This window comes from Cygnus olor, chromosome 9 (assembly GCF_009769625.2).
Source record: "Cygnus olor isolate bCygOlo1 chromosome 9, bCygOlo1.pri.v2, whole genome shotgun sequence".
In the NCBI taxonomy this organism is placed as follows: Eukaryota; Metazoa; Chordata; class Aves; order Anseriformes; family Anatidae; genus Cygnus; species Cygnus olor.
Genome location: NC_049177.1, coordinates 5,131,192 through 5,148,857, shown reverse-complemented (window position 1 = coordinate 5,148,857; position 17,666 = coordinate 5,131,192). Strand labels below are relative to the sequence as shown.

General features: G+C 43.2%; 1 protein-coding gene across 2 annotated transcripts in view; it reads right to left on the bottom strand.

Annotated features, from left to right (window-relative positions):
• Nucleotides 1–17,666, bottom strand: part of PAX3 (paired box 3) — a 78,022-nt gene that overhangs the window by 16,054 nt on the left and 44,302 nt on the right. For both annotated transcript variants that reach the window (XM_040567324.1, XM_040567325.1), the window contains exons 5-6: nucleotides 11,071–11,270; nucleotides 332–497 (exon numbers count right to left, since the gene is read on the bottom strand). In XM_040567324.1, the coding sequence (XP_040423258.1) occupies nucleotides 332–497; nucleotides 11,071–11,270 (366 nt within the window). The remainder of the gene's footprint in view (nucleotides 1–331; nucleotides 498–11,070; nucleotides 11,271–17,666) is intronic.

The window sequence follows — 17,666 nt, the reverse complement described above, 5'->3', positions numbered from 1 at the left end:
GACATGACTCTCTCAGCAAAGGAGGCCAATGCAGCACAAAGGTAGGGAAACGTGCACATCACAGTACCAGCAGCGCTCCTCTGCTGTGCATGAGGCTATTATTTCCCTATAACTAGCACCCTTCATGTGTGACCATCTCTTTCTTGCAGCAAAACAAACACTAATCCTTACGTGTTTAAAATAGGCAGGCTCACAAGGTCATCACTGATTCAGACCCTAACGTAGCCAACACCCTTTTTTCTGTATTTGCCAAGAAAATGTTTCTGCAGTAGATGAAGACAGGAAACCCCGAATAACACTATGTTAACCAAGTACCTGTTTGCTACTGTACCTTGCGGTATGGAGGTGGGCTGGTAGGATGGCTCGGAGAGCTGGTATGTCGGCAAAGTTGGCATGGCACTGGGTGGAAATCCTCCTGGGATCAGATGGTTGAAAGCCATCAGTTGGTTGGCTCCTGCCTGTTTCCTCCATCTAGCACGACGGTTACTAAACCAGACCTACAAATGTTTTAATTAGGCACATTTGATATTTTGTACATTTAATAACGGTGCATCAGAAATAATAGCATCATATTTAAAATGTGTCTGAGAAGAGAGAGAGAGAAGATGTGCGCTGGGCACATCTGCCATCAGCTCAGAGCTCCTGGAGAAGAAAAGAGCCCTTGGCACAGACTTCCATGGTTTAGCAGACAGGATGCAGGAATCCCAAACCCCAGTTTCCTCTTTACTACAGCCTCCTGAGAAACAAGCTGACTAATGCTTCCAAGCTTTTGTGCTTTTAACAGCTATTAATCACTATCCTTATTGTGCCAGATTTAATGAGAAAGGGAAAAACGTCTATCCATTTGATCTAAGTGCCAGCCACTATTTGGTCTGGCTTGTATTGCGTTTATATTTAATTCACTGACAAGTCAGCAGCGTTCCTTGATGCACTGTCGGAAGGTGCTTGTATTTATTGTATATTGGGATGCTGTATTGCCCTAATTATCAACAGAACTTTAAGCTTTTAATTTGAAAAATACAAGCTCTGTGTACAAAAAAAAGAAAACAACAACAACAAAAAACACCACAGCCCTCCCAGCAAGTTTTCATGTACTCACATATGTACAAAACATCTCTTAACATTAACACTAGATCAGAATTTCAGTGCAAGATCAGTATTTCAAAACCACTTTGAAATCTGTTCTCAGGACAGAGTATCAAACAGATCGGTTTTGGATTAGTGGAACATTTCAGCTATAAAACTGTTTTCTACCAACAAGTGATTCCTTCACATCATTCTCAGCTCATGTTTTAAGTTTTCCAATTCTTGGATGGCTCTTATTGCTTCCAAGAAAGGAAGAGGCAAGACTTCACAGATGCAGACACAGTAATAGTTGCAGCATGTAGGTTAATAAGTATTGGTATTAATAGTGATTACACATAACAAATCTGAATGAAGGGCAGCCAGCCACAGCAGGAGCACCTGAAGCCAGCATGCATCAGCACTGCCCCTCTGCAGATTTAGAGCATCTTCTAGATTGCTGTGCTAGATTTTTTCCATGAGGTGGATCACTGCAGAAAAGAAAGGTTGAGATAAGGGAGGCTACACACATTTTGTAAAAAAGCAGACAGATTATTGCTCATAGTTGTATACCCTGAAGCAGCTGCAACTGCTGGATACCATCAATTAGAAAAGATGCTGTCAGTTAAGATCTCACAAGGTATATCTGCACAGCCCGTGGGCAGTCTACCCTGAAAGCCACTGAGGCACACAAGCTAATTAGCCACACGTAGACTTACCTGTAAAAATAAGCTAGGTCTCAGATCCATCACCCTTCCGGCAAGCAGCCCACACTGGTTTATGAATCAGCCATCACAGACCAGATTTCTAGGTGTAACATCACCTAGACCGTCTGTGGCCCTTATGTAAGTGTGTAGAACATTCTGGACTATGCTCCTGGCTTCCCCACCACTCGCTGTTTCATAAGCAGGAGTGGGGCGACTCACTGGGCTACCTGGTTTCTGGTGTAGGCCATTTGTCACCACATAGCTTCATCTGGCTTCATCCTCTTTTCAGAATGAGATGCTCAGTTCACACAGCTGCCTCCTCCTCCATTACTCGCCCTTAGTCCAGTTTGAGATTTAGGATGGAAATACAGATGGAGCCTCTGTTCTACCTCGGGGGTCCTGCTCTTGTTTTTTTCCTATACGTAACAACACCTCTCTGTGTCTCCACACAAACCATTTCTGCAGGCAGCTTGCAGGACAAGGCACTCCAGGGGTGGAGAGGTGAGACCTATCTGGTGAGCAACAGTTGAAGATGGGTCTAGATTCAAAAATATTTTTACTTTGCCATCCTATAGACATCTACATTGTTTTTCACCTCTCTCATTACTCTTTGCCACCCTCACTGACATTTCAGCCTGAATTTCTCATTTATTCCTCAGACTCTTTCCACCTGCTTATTACTACTCAAGGCCTACCAGAGGCTCATACTCCTGCAGAGGTCTCTTTTGAAAATGAGCAAAAAAAAAAAAAAAAAAAAAAAGATGGGGCAAGATACTCTGAAGAGGGTGGAAGGGGCTTGCTAAAGAGCATTTAGGAAGGATAATGGAGGTCACAGAGGAAGCAAGGAACAGTAAATGCATGTTGTAATTAGCCCACCCAGGTCATTAACTGTTGCTTTCTCCATGACACTCTCCCTTCTTCAGGTCAAGAGGGTTATCTGGCGATCTTCAAATGCTTTGGGAACACTAGCTGAACTACACGATGTGGATTTCACTGAGCAAAATGAGGTAACGAGATTTTGTTTCCGCTACAGATAAGCGTCTGTCTTCTAGCCCTAGATCATTGTTAAAGTGAGTTGTGTCCGAATCTGGAATTCAGTAGCAGCAAGCGATTTGCATTAATGCTAGGTGTTATGCTTTCATTTACAAATGATAGTTCTTGCCTATACTTGACTCATTTTACAGATGTGCCTTTTTCCAGAACTACATATATGCATTAAACCTCGCATGAAGGGACACACTCAGTGGTAGCGAAAAACCTAGAGCAGCCCCACAACAAACACACGTACGTAGAGCTCTGCCACCCACACCCCCACCAGCCCGAGCTGCGAGGCAGGCACCCAGCCAGCACCACAGGTAGCCCAAAATTGGCTCGCCAAAATACTCTGAACATATTCAAAACCGCAGAATGAGCTTCCACCAAACGATCCCTCTGCAGAACGTGGCTGCAAGAGTTTGGCCCGTGCAAAGAATCTGCCACAAGACCTAAGCCCTTTCACAAACACCAAGGTCTCCCTGCCGCTGTAAACTACACACGTTCTTCAATACCTGGCAATGGAAAGGCACATAAAAAAATCTTAATAGCAAGCACCAGGGGTCCCATCCACTTATGTCCCTGTTTTCATTTAACAGGCTTTGGATCTGCCTTGGTAAAAGTAAAAAGTATTTATCATAAAAAATGACAATAAGTGTGGCCCAAACTGTGACCACCACACCTTTTCACAAGTGAACTGAAGCTCTGAATCTAATTCTGAATGTTTTAACGCAATGGCTTTTACTACCGAGTGTGGTCCGGCCATTCTGACATGGTGACCTGTGTTTGAAACATGATGGATCCGATCACAGTTTGCAACCATGTTAAACTCCCACTTCATACCAAGTAACTGCAGATTTCGGGTGTGAGACAGAACACGTAGAAGAAATAGTGTAACAGTAAGGAGAAAAGGAAATATGAAGAAAGTGAAAAGGGTGAGCTAAAAAGTTGAAAATCCATTTTAGAAAGCCAAGACCAAATTACTCTAAACTAAATAACTCAAACATTTTATTTACATTTTATGTAATATTTGTTAAAAGGAGTCAGATGCCAAACATTATTCAGAAGCAGTTATATGCCTTCTACTTTAGATGAAGTGATACATTTTTTGTAAAATCATATTAATTTACTTAGACTATGTTCAGCTGCCTTAACTTACACTGAACATTTCAGGAAAAAAAAATATCGTAGCATTTAATCATATAATCATATTATATGATTCCATGATAATCAACACATATCATGGAAAAATCCACATGCAGTGTTACCTCTAATTAAAGAGATCTTGAAAAATTTTGTCAATATTAAGCCAATACATAAAAATAATTCTAATCACCACAAGCCAATGTGTATGCTTAAAAGCAGATTGTAAACACCCAAGGAAATGCTTTCTTTGGTTTGTTCATTTCCAATACGATTTAAACACAGTGATTTCTTACATTCAGTAAATTTCATCAAAATTACAAACTCCTCACATTATCAAGTACATTTTTCAAATCTAGCAGGTTCCCCATAGCTTACTTCTGTTCTTCCACAGCCTCACCTCTGGGTGTTCACCACCTAAACTCACTGATGCTCAAAGTACAGCACGACCACCGGTAAAAATCACAAGCATCATACTGGGAGACCAGAAAGTGCCATCCTGTAGTGGGAGCAAGAGAAAACTAACTCTAAAGTATCCACATCCTGCTTCACCAGACAAACTGATGTATTTTGTATGCTGCCTTCACCAGCAACAGCAAGGATCTCAGTCCAAGGCAGCCCAAGCCCTGGTAGCACTGCGATCACCAGTACCACATTGAATATCCTCCTGGAAGCAAAGTGAGGCATATAAAAGCTACTGTGTTTTGGAGACTCAAAATACAGCAGTACAGTTACACAAACAGTACTGTGTCAGAGGCAATATGACCTGCTTGTACTGGTGTAGCATTCAAAAGCTCTAAATTAGGTCAGCATTGTGCTTGCTGTTGTGCAAACGCATACACGGCCAGAGGAAACACAGCTTGCCTGAGTGACCCAAGCATCCCAAAGCGATGTCTGCACTAGCAGCCAAGTCACGTTTGCTTTAGTGAGACTCTGGCTCCCCAGTTCCAATGTCACTTTCAAAGATGGAATGTAAATTACTCCGACGATTTGGAAACAATGTTTAACCACAGAGCCTGGCCAAAGTTTTCATCTCTGAAGGCCTCAAAAAGAAAATTGAAGAAAAATGAGAGCACAACGTAAAATAAAAGAAAGTCATTTAAGGGAAGTAAACACTGGTTACCCAAGTGTTTCATGCATCTAGAACTGACTGGACTGACCAAAAAGAAATCACTATGCAATATATAATATTCAACAAATATAATAATTATATATATATATATTGCACTGGTGTTGAATGTATTAAGTGACCTAATAGGTTTCTTCCTTCTCTATTTTCTAATATTTAGATCCTGCTTTTTATTATCATTTTTGCTTTAAGTAGTTTGCAAGTGATCATGCCAGCATCTTATTTCATTGATCTCAACAGCATACTCTTTAAAAGATGCATTTATTCACTTGGGAGCACACTAGCGTAATTAGCCTTGACATTTCAACAGCCTGATCATAAACACAGAGTGTTCTATGTGCTTTTAAGGCAAAAAGATCTCTGAACTGCCAAGGCAAAACATTTAAGATGTGAATTTTGCAGGAAACTCATGGATATTTTGTTAAAACTCAGTCTTGACCATTGCAAGCATGAGTGCCAAAAACACACAAAGTCAAAAGACTGATGTATTGTTAATGGCATTTCTAATTTTAACCAAAGGGTAGTGGTTGCTTTTTGTTTTTTGTTTTATTTCCCCCCTTTTGCCTTACAATATTTTTCATGGTATCTGCCTCTTCCCCACCATAATCCCCACCCGAAAGTCCATGTGTCCAAAACCACGTCCTATTGTCCTGGAAGCAGGAGTTCTGGATGCATCAGGGGACCCATCTGGGGGATATCAGAAGCAGTGGAACTGCCTTCCGATGGGGAGAAGCTAAAGGGAAAACTCACTGCTCTTGGCAGGGATGGGAATCATCATACTGCATTAGCAACGTGATGGAAACCTGAGTTCTTTTAAAACAAGCAAGTAAAAAATAAATAACATCTCACCCTCTCCAAAAACCATCACCATCACCCCCCCGAAAAAAAGAAAAACCACTACGCTGTGCCAAAGGGAATGACCTGCAACCTTCTCCCAGTGTGATCCAAAATACTCAACTCTCATACATTTCTCTGAAAGGCTGACTCAGTCCTGCACAACTACTACTAAACACTGCAGCTGAGTAGTTCTGCAAGATATTGACGAAAAAGCACATTGAACTGTGTATTTATAAATTAAAGCGCCACTAATTTGAGCCCTCAGGCAGCAGAGACCTGAAAAATAGAATTAAAATCACATCCTTTCTTCTCCTTTATATTTATAAATGTCTTCTTGGGCCTGCATGTGTTTGTAGTTGAATAATTTACCCATATGAATTCCTCCTTTACCCCAGGAAAAAAAATATGCAATTACAGGGTTATCTACTACAAGAATGCGCACAGCATTTTCTTTCTGTATCCTATACATGATGCAAGAAGGACAGGCTGAAAAAAGAGACACTATAAATTCTCCATAAACCACATTAGGAATAACTATAAAGATCTATTGAGAGGTCTTAAGTGCTTCTGAATCTGTCCCACATTCCTTTATCCCATCTCCCCATAGGACCATGCAGCTGAAGTACAAGCTCAAACCATTTCAGAAGAGCTGAGTGCAAATAAAGCCTTTTTTTTTTGGCAGAGGTCCTCTTTCTCCCATGATTTCCCAGTGAACGCTTTTCACTGTTTGTCCCTGAGAAGAGACTTTTAAAGCTAAGAGATTGAAGAGATTGGACTTCAGAGCTCTCAAATCTTGCTAGTAGCTTAAAAGTCATCATTGCTTCTCTCACCTTTGCCCCCCTGTCGTCTTCTTCAAAACTCTTCTCTTCCCTTCCTTGTGGCACAGTGAAACAAAGAAAACAATATGCAAGCACAGCACTAAAGAAAATATTTTTACAGTTTTTCTTCCAGTTACTCAGGACTTTGAGCTCGTGGGATTTCTATTTGCAGAGGCTGTGATAAGCTTTTTACAAAAGCTAACACACTTACTATGATTTTGATATGTGAATATTCAACCCCATCATAGTAGCTAGTCAGACACACTTCTGTTAAATCATATTTTTCTTTTTGAAAGTTTTCAATCAAAACAATATAAACCTGGGATTTGGCCTAGAAAAGCCTTTTCAGGCAGGATGTATTCATGTTTCAGAATTCTTCCCCACTTTCCCCTGCTTTTTCAGCATTATTCATGGACTAAAAGAGTCCAAACTAATTTCCCCTGTGGCCTTTTGGGGTTAACCAGGACTGCTGCACTCCCTGCTCGGGGCAGGGGCCAGGAGGCAGCGGAGGTGCTGGAGGGGCAGCAGATGCAGCTGCAACCAGCCCAGGCCAGGAGCCAGCACGGCAGGACCTGCTGCCCCATGCTGTGCCACGCAGCGGGGCACACATCCCCACGCGGCCCAACATGCAAGTCTCGTTTCTGTTAATCCAGGAGGCCTGCCTTCAACACGCAGCCCAAAACGATGGGTCTGACCAGCCGGTCCCTGTCAGCCAAGTCAGGCTGCTGGCCTTTCGCTTGCCACACAGCAAACCTGAAGGCTCAACGGGCTGCCCAGAGCACCAACACCGAGCACCACCTCCTTCCCTGCCGCCAGCCAGCGAGGAGGCTCTGGGCACACGCTGTGCACCCCGGGCCGCTCTTAAACCAGGTTTAGAACTGAAAAATGACATTAAACGCTTCTCACCACCAGTCTGAAGCAGGCTCCAAGCTGCTACCAAAGCTCGCCCAGTTCATTCAGGTCTAAAAATAAGCCTGATGCAGGAATCAGGAGATGGCCAGAGAAGATGCTACCCACTTCAGTCCTTATGCATTGTTTGTTAAAAGAAACCATAACTGCACTTCTCTGAAGCTCAGAAAGAGCCCTTGATCTTTATCTACAGAAAATTTCACTTCTGGAATTAGCCTCCAGATTAATTCAGTAAAAGAATGCCAGAGACACTAAGGGCCTACACTCTGACTTGGTGGTTTTAACGAGTTTTTTAACTGGACCAGTAAAGCACTGCACGTTTGTGATTTTAACTCACAATATGTGAAGTTTTAACTTCATGTTAAAGAGCATCACTTTTTTTTTTTTTTTTTTAAAGGGTCATTCTAGACCTTGGGGACTTAAGTTTTGGAATTGCCTCTGATGAATGCACAACACCAAAGAACTTTTCCCTTCCTGCTGCATCTAATGTGCAGAACAGAGCCGGGTGCCTCTGGAAGAGGCAGGGGAGGAGGTTGCCCTGTCTCCACGTGACATCCAGGCTCAGACACAAGGGAGAGACTCACAGTGTCCTTGAGCACAAAGGCACGGCAGGAGGAATCACAGGGAGCATTTTAACGCTTTATTACACTCAGTGCTGAAGTACTTGTGATAATTATAGTACTTGTGATTCTTGCAATGTGGAGTTTGTTTCAAAATTTCTTCCCCCAAAAGCCTTTCCTGTCCCCACAATTTAAGTACACAAATAACATTCACAGTGTAAAGTCTGTTTTCAGTTGCTTGTAGCTTTCAAAAAATTCCCCTTAGGGGCTGAAAAGTTCTAAATTTGATCTCAGCCCAGAGGTGGTTTTCCCCACCCCCCTCCAACAAAGCAGCTCAGAAACATGCATTTGGTTACCCTTCAACAGTGGGAAATGAGAAAATAGATGGTTAGGAGGTTTAAGACTCTTCCTTTTGTGGGTGTTCAGAGATCCCCTTGGGAATCGAAGGAAAGGGGAAGCATGGGACTGGCAGGGTAGAAAAAGGAAAACATGGAGGGACTGAGAGAATAGTCCATTGCTCCAGTTGTAATCAGTTTAATATTAATTAAATAGCTTCCCAGGCAATGCAATCTGCAAGATCAGTCCTTACAGCCAACCTCATTAGAAAAATCTCAAGAGAAGAAAAGAATTTTCTGGGTTTACCCGGACTCGGGCTGCAAAGAGCCAGCTCTTGTACATAACGCTTGATCTGGAAGCAGTCAAAGAGATCTTTGTGTATATGACCATATAAAATTTGATCTCTCTGATCTCCGTCATACTGTTACCAAAACAGAAGTGTGACTAAGAAACCTTGAATGCTACATCAGTATGGCTATCCAGCCCTCTCAGGCTCAAGTCTCTTAAGGTTATTTCTTTCCACAGGTCATCTTTTATTTCATGCCCATCATGAGCGGCTATTTTAAGGGGCTGTAGAGAGGTGCTGAATGCTGATAAGGAAAATCCTGTATTCCTTAATCCACTGCTAAAAATCCACTGCCAGCCTCCAAGGGTACCAGACAGATGGAGTGCACTAGGAAGCTACCCACAGACTGGCTACTTCAGCCCCGGCTCATCTTTAATCCAGAAAGGTTTTGTTCTGGTATTTTAATCATTGATTGACTGGGAATTTTCTTCCATGCTGGGTTAGGTAAAATATCCATATGTCAGAGGTACTGGGGAATTCGTGTGGCTGTAGATCATAGCAGTGGTGTGAGACAAGATGCGTCTCAAGGGAACCAAGGAAGCCATAAGGAATGTAAAAAGTCACAGGGTTAAAGCCACATTAAGACAGCTGTTATGTTAATGAGAGTTCTGCTTTTCTTCTAGCTGTGGGTCATTGATTTAGAAAAACATGAACAAGGTCTTTTTCATTTTATCGTATCTTTCCACTGAGGCTAACATAGCCTAAAACATCATATCCTAGATCCCGTTCGTTTTGGTAACGGTACGTCTGTAGGAAGTTATCTATATTATGTTAGTGCATGAAGGATTCCCGGGGCTTGATTTGGTCTTACCTGGCCCAAGTCTATATACGAAGCTGTTTTGCAAGCATTTTACTTAGTAAACAAGTTAAGAAGAGAGTCATGCACCACTGAGTTTGCCCTCCAGACAAATTCATCCATACATCTGATTTTCTCTCACAGTCATAACAAACACTTGCAAGAAATTTGGTCTGAAGTCTTCTGCAAAAACATTTATCAGGTAAAAGTGACAGAGTCAGGATCTTTTGAGACAGATAGTCAGTAAATACAGGCAGGCTGCAATAGGCATCCTTGTCTTAAAAGGTCAGAGGGATATTTTGAATCCACCTATTTCAGTTTCTAGAGTCTGAATGCCTGAGGCTGAGCTTCAAAGGGTCAAAGCACAAAAACAGTTTCACCAAAGCAGCCAAACCAACCTGGATCCTTGGTTAGATCACAGGCTACCACTCACTTCGCTTGTCACCCAACCGCACCTTTGCTTACAAACATGTGCACCTCAGACTGATTTAAGCTGGACACGCTTTTTCAAATGACTCTCGCATGTCAATTAGTGAAAGAGCACCAGAGCAGTGGAGGATTCTGCCTGTGGTATTAAACATCTCACAGGACACACTTCTGTGTTGTGAAACAGAGCAGATCTTAGTGTGAACCTGAACTCCTGGCTACAGTTTATTCCAGAATTATTTAGCTACTATTTGAGCATTTTGGACATCTGAAAACCCAGGTTCATGCCTTTTTTTATTTCCAATCTAAATCAACTCCATGATTTACTCCTCCAGCACTTTAGCTTGTTTTAGACAATCCAGATCTACATGAAGTTGTGAAGACCTAACAGTTATTTGAGGGTTTATTTTGTTTTGAATTAAACTGACAATGGGGATAAGAGAGATATTACAAGGTTTAAATCAACTTCAAAAGCTAACCTAAACGTAAACTATAGATACTGCACTAGTTATTCAGCTCACTCGCACGGCTCTATAAACACATTGTCCTTTTTAAAATGTTTTTCTATCCTCTGTTAACGCCTGAAAGACCCAAACAACAACAGATGAAATCAGTTAAATAACTATAAACTGGCACAACAGCTGAACTGATTATATGCAGAGTGCTGTCAAATGCATAAAATAAACAAACTGGGATAATAGACCTTCTTCTCTAAAGACTCAGTATTGTATTTATGGTAGGTATGGAACAATTACTGGGGAAAACAAAAAAAAAATGTTTTTCAAAGCAGTTGTTTTAAAAAGTTGGAAAATCACTGTCCATGTACAGATGTAGAAACCCCTAAGGTTGTAAACAACGTGGCTTCAGGTTTTCCTTCTAATTTAGAACAGGATCATGTGAGAATATAAAAGGACTGCCATGCTAATAGGAAAGGAAATTCCCTTTGTTAGGCAGCTTTTAAATACATACCTGAACTCGAGCCTCCGTGAGTTTGGCTCTTTGTGCAAGTTCTTCCCGAGTATAAATGTCAGGGTTGTGTGTCCTCTCAAAAGCTCTTTCCAGCTCTTCCAGTTGCTCTGCTGTGAAGGTTGTCCTGCTACGACGCTGCTTTCTTTTTAAAGGTAAGTCTGGTTCAGAATCAATGTCAGAGCCTTCATCAGACTGGGGTGCTGATGGTCAAAAGAAATTAAAAAAAATAAATTATCTTTAGTTGAGGAAAAAAAGTAATCAAAAGATTTTATGAAATCTGCTTATATGGAAAAGCTGCTTTTTCTTCCCATGACTCAGAACTGAGTGGCAAACTTCAAAACTGTAGAAAGTGAGAAACAAATCAGAGTTAAAAGTTCCACTGTGCAAATGTGCTCAAACAAAAAGAATTATAAAAAGTTCAGCTATGAGTTTATCACATTTTTCTGACCCAAGAATGTTTAAGGACCTCTAGAAATCTTTCTGAATGAATGGATGAATTATTCAATTTGTTTTAACTCCTCCAGTGGTTTCCAAGTATTTAAACCCATGAGCAGTTCTGCTTAGATCCAAATGATACAGCCTCCTTCTATTCCCTTAACTGCTAAACATATGCAAATATCTGTCACACCAGTGTGTGTGTTGTAACTTAAACAGCCTGACACTGTGGGTGCATGTGCATGTGACTTTCCCTATAGATCCAGCAGTGAAACCTTACTGCTGAAATAGTTACGGAAGTGATTACATCATCACAACACTTTTGAAAAAGTGTTGAATGTAATATTCTAATATATAATATATGAATTTAGGAGAATTAGTTTCTTCAATTATATTTACTTTATGTCTTGTTTAGTATTTATCCTATACTCTGAATGGTACTTCCATGTTTAATGGATATTTAAATGTTCCTTCTCTTGCAACTTACTTGAGTGTCTTAGGACCACCTAACAACCTCAGAACAGTCCAGAAAAATGTTAATTCAAAAAAAATAAATAAATAAAAAAGAGACATGGTGTACAGAGAATTCCTGTAAAAACAGCTCGGAGAAATAATTTGTTTTGACTCAACTCTTCCAGTCACTAATGCAAGGAGATACCAGCATATCATATATGTGACAACCAGAACTGAAATACAGAACCGGCTGCATCGCTTCCTTCACCTAACATTTCATGATTTGTCCTCCTAGCCTAGGGGGGCTTTCCAGAATAGACCGTGGCTACAGGTGGATGCAGGTGTGTGCTGATGGCTCACGGGACACGTGTGCAGACCAGCCTCTCAGTGTTGGACCACAGGTCCCTCTCACCGTGCCCCAAGCAGGTGCTTAAGGAAAGTCATAAAGAAACAGACCGTGTACAGCACGTCCATCCCCTGGGATACGCTTCAGGTTCCCAGGACCTCTGTCCCAGCCCATGCTGTGAGCTCGAGGACAACTCTCCAGCCTTACAGGAGAAGTCGTGGAGCGATCTCAGTGCCCACGAGAGCTTCAAGCTGTGCTCCCTGGTAATCGAATGCGCTCCAGCTACAGCCTGGCTGGGCTGAACCCATAGCTACAGCTGTGAAGGCAGCAAAGACTCCTACAGTACCCGACCACATTTTCTTTCCCCAGCAAGCCATAATGAACCAAAAAAACAGATTTTCAAAGCCAGTCTTCACTTGCATCTGCTGCTGTCCCAGGCAACAAGCGTTCCCCTTCTTCCCCAAGACTTCAAGGGAAACCACCTAAAGAGGGCAGACACTCCCCAGTGATGCTGAAACTGCTCGTTCTGTTGAAATGCAAGTATTGCTTCTACTGCTTCAATAATTCCAAATAAATTATTGATATAGACATTGATTTAAAATAATCTTCTTAACATGATTTATTTGAAAGTAGCTGAGAACAGAAAGCCAGAACAGAAATCACTCTTCCTCAAGCTGCAGCTAAAACCCCCCACCTTCTTCAGTACTAGCTATCTTACATTTCCAATTTCACTCAAGCTGTTTGAACTAATAAATACACCTAATCTGTTTATTTAGTCCTACAGCATGAGAAAGACAAAGTTCTTTTATAAGCAGCTCAGCTGAAGAGTTTATGAATTTCCGCATTAAAAAAAAAAAAAAAAAGAGTAATTACTCTAGCCAAGAGGCTCTTATGTGAAAGATATCTTCATTGTCCAGACACCATAAATATTTTGGACCCAACATACACAGGACATCGGGAGAAACTCCCACAGAGCTCAACATAAATGCACTGTGAGAACATCCATCTCTCAGACTCTACTGCTTGTGCGAAAGTTTTGCCCCAAGTAAGACTGGATTTAGCTGTTCTAGACAATATTGTCCCTGATGACTAAGGGGAATCAGCACAAGCATCCTGTCCCAAGTAGTTCAAGTTCATGCCCTATAAAACAAGCAATTCTAGGGTATCCCAAAATAAACATAACACAAGAAGTTGGTGACAAATCCCAAATCTCAGTTGGAGCCCCAACCCAAGTGAATCAGCACCTGCTTTCCTCCACCTGCCAAGCTACATGATAGCTTCATGCTGGTGTTCAAAAATACAATTAAAAATAAAAAAATACAGGGCTTTTTTTTTTTATTTTTTAAATCATTTCCCCACGTTAGCCTCAGATACCTATGGCACCCACACGCAGCTGCATCACTCTCTTCTGCCCTTACCACCTGGGTCAGGCAAGGGCTCCTCTGGGTTTTGTTCTGCTCCTGCTCGTTTTTTGAAAAGCAGACTTGAGGCAAGCTGGAGCAGCAGGGCACTGTACTTCTGAAAGTTCTCTGCAGAGCAGATCGCCTGAAGGCAGGCACAGCCCTGACGACGGAGCAAAGATGCAAAGACGTGGCGCCAAGCACCCCGACCCGGAGCAGCGCTCGCCCCGCAGGGGTTTTTATGGGGGACGGAGAAGCACCACAGCCGGCAGCATGGGCCCCACGCAGCCCCCCCAGTCCAGGGTGAGATGCTGCTCAGTCACAGCAGGGTGCATGGGGGGACTTTGTCAGGCACCTACATACATGCCTGTAAAGAGCCAGCTTAAACTGTGCAGCTTAGAGTGGATATTTATTGCCACGTTTCTGACCTGAATGCCCTTGCTGACTGGGTGGGGGTGTCAGGAGGCTTATAATGATCTTTCTGAAGATGTTTTATGAAGACATAGCAAAATCTTGTGATGTTTCCCTGCACCCTGTATTCCTGCAGCAATGAGAACAAAACACTGACTTGATTTCATTTTAGCTTTACATTTCATTAAGCAGTATATGAAACGGACAGAGATAAACCAGTCAGAAAACACTGAGCAAAGTATCCAAGAGCCAGACAATGTGTCTTACACAGATGCTAACATTTAGAGATAAAGTAATAAAAACTAAAGTAGGGAGAAAATGCATATCAAATTAAATGGCTTTCATATCCCTCTGATTTCATCAGTATTACCCTTTACCAGACCTGGCTACCACGAGCAGCTTTATTGAAAACACTGAGTTCCTTTGTCTTGTCTGATCCACAATATTAAAAATCAGACAAATGTAATCTCAAATGATAGCTACATGTCTGTATGACAGACTACACTATTTTTATTTGCTATGAAGTGTCTTTAACAAGGATTAGTTCCAGGGAAGTTTTTATCCTTATCTTTTCTTACTATTATTAAACTTTTATATAGGTGAGAAGCCTATCAGAGTATTGGCTGAGCACACAAATTGGACACACCTCAGCCTGCAAAACAGCAGTAATTATTTTACATCTGTTCTATAGCCAGAGTCTACGTCTCTTTTGCTAAGCAGCATCTCTCTAATAGATGCACCGACTTCCATGGTGTAATAAGACACCGTTCAGCATAGGAAAAGGTGTCCAGATTTTAGCTGGGTTATTTCCTTCTCCACCACCTCCACAGACCAACATCACACGTATCACTAGCCTTTACGTTTGTCCTAATGATCCCAGTACTCCAGCCCTGCGGGCTATAAATGGGAAAGAAGGAGACTCACGGTGTGCGGAGCTCGCAGCTTCCCTCCTCACCACACCGAGTAAAATGGGAGCGGCAGTCAAAAGCACCGCCAGTAGCTGAGCCATGAAGTTTAATTAAAGAAGGAATTACAGCATTAAAGAGCAATTATTTGTCCCTTGGCCCCTTGTGACCTGTCTGGTGGCCTGAGAAGAGGTTGCATCCCAGTTAGCACTACAACATGAAGAAGTCCCTGCTCAGCTTCACAGGCGTTTGGTCACGTGGAATTCTGCAATTATCAGTTTTCCAAACACTGTAAATAGACGTGTTGGGGCAAAAACCAAACAACAAAATAACGCACAAGAGGTCATTCCCTGGATTGTTTTTCCTCTCAGCAAGACATTTCATTTGAATAATTAAATAACAAAAACATGACAACCATTTAAAAGCCATACATATGGATGCAGCACACCGCACGCCACAAACCCAACCTTCCTGCGACCTGTGAAGGCACAGCTTCTCTGGCAGCCATTTGGGCACCGTAAAAGTGTTTAATTTTTTTTTTCCACAGCCTTTTCTTCTAAAGCAGGGAAGCCGCTAGATAAATTCTGACTAGCCACAGGTCTCTCTAGAACAAGACCGGATAACGAGTCACGAGCGGCAGGGTGGCTGCTGGCCACTTTGCTGGCCTTCCTCCGTTCACACAGCACTCCCTCGCCCCGCAGGCCGCCTTCCCAGCACCTCGTCACGTGCCGGTGGCAGGGCTCGTGGGGACCCGTGGCTGCCGTCCGGGTGGGAGGGAAGGGACGCTGGTGACCTCCGTCATGTCGGCTCGGGTGCAGGCGAGGAGGAACGCGGCGGGGCTGCCGCCCCCACAGGGACCCGCGGCAAATGACAAATGACACTTTCTCTTTGTGATCTTTGGGATTTTTGTTGACTTATTTGGAGGCTTTTGTTGGGTCCTAAGAAATGGCCTGTGGCTGAGGCCCATTCTGCCGATTTCCACGCTCCATCTGTGGTATCCATCAGCAGGGCCCTAGCCCGCATTCAGGACTCTGACACCTGCCTGGCAGGATGCGGGCGGCACAAAGGAGGCGGCCGGGGGCGGGCGGGGGGCCGGGCAGGGCAGCCGGGGGAAGGGGATGCACAGCAGGGGTTAATCCACGCTCCCCAGCCCCAAAATGGCACCTGGAGGCGGCCCCACGAGACCCCTGCCTGCACCAGGGCCTGGACACAGCACGAGTGGTGCGGCTGAGGAACTGGAGGGGAAAGGGATGGAGAAGGGGGAAGCCATCAGGAGGTCAGGCCGCAAGGCTCACCCCAGTGCTCCCTGCAGAAGCCCCCAGTGCTTAGACCCTCGCTTGAGCTGGGGCAGGCTTTCGGCAGTGGGCACTACAGCAGCTGATGGACCAGAAACACACCTTTCTTTCCTCAGAGTAAAGTCCACAAGAAAATAAAACTGCATCTTTACTTCCTACCAGCATCCTCCTTTCCCCCCTCCCCTCCATCCCTCCCTCCCAGTTTAGGGGCAGGCTTGCATTTGCATACAAAATAGAATTAAGGCTCCAGAGTCGAGCAACCGCCTCTCTGCCAGCATAGCGGCCTTCCGCTTTCCGCAGAAAGGCGACGCCAGGCTCCCCTCTGCCTCCTCCCCGCCACAGCAAGGGGCCACCAGGCAGAGCAGAGCGTGCGGCCTGCCAGGCCCACTCTGATCAAACCCAGACAAATAAAGCCTGACATGCAACAACTCCCCAGGTGCCCGCGGCCCCGGGTGGAGGCTACAGGCCTGCTAGGAACATGGCCGGCAGCGGGGACGGGTGTTGGAGGTCTGTGGTCACCATTCAGCCACCTGCGAGTTTTTTTGGACCCACAGCTGCTGAACCCCTTATCAAAGATCGAGCATGCCCCTATGCCTAAAAAAGCACCCCGAAACTGAGGGTTGCAGTGCTCCCCCCGAAGCACTTTTGGCAAGTTTTCCAGCATCCCAAGCTGCAATTTTATCCAGTTCACTGGGAGATGCGGCACCCCAAATTTCACCCTAATAGGTCATAGCCCAGAATTTGTTAGCAGTCAGAATTTGTTAGCAGTTAGAGTTAACTGCTCTGCTTTGACCGAAAAGCAAATTTTAAAAAACAATGAACAAAACAAGAAGATACAAAAGACTTCAGTGTGGTTAAGATAAAATATGCTAATGCTACTACAAGTTCCCTGTTAAAAAAGTGAAAATTTAGGATCAGAAAGTGTGTGAAAAACAATTCTCAGTCTTGCTAGAAAGCAACAGAATACTTAATAAGATGTAAAACTCTAATAAGTAGTAAAATTTCTTTTAACCTTTTTTACTGGCATTGTGACTATGATATATTTAAAAACAAGAAACAAAACCCAAAAGCAACCCTCTGCTCTAGACATGAATTTCACTCATCTAACAAGGATTAAGTCACACTTCAATTCCCCCTTTGAAAACCGCTGCTATTTGCAAAGGGCATGCTTACAAAAACATTGTAAATGGCTTTTTTAAACTCCACAGGCACTTTACAAAAGTCTTCACTGAATGAGAGAAATGGGAAGAAAATATGTTGCTGTTTAAGTAAACTGATTAATAAGAGTAATTAATCGGTTAACGGAATTGGCAAAGAGCAACTGCGTCTCCCATGAGCTGCAAGCTGGAAA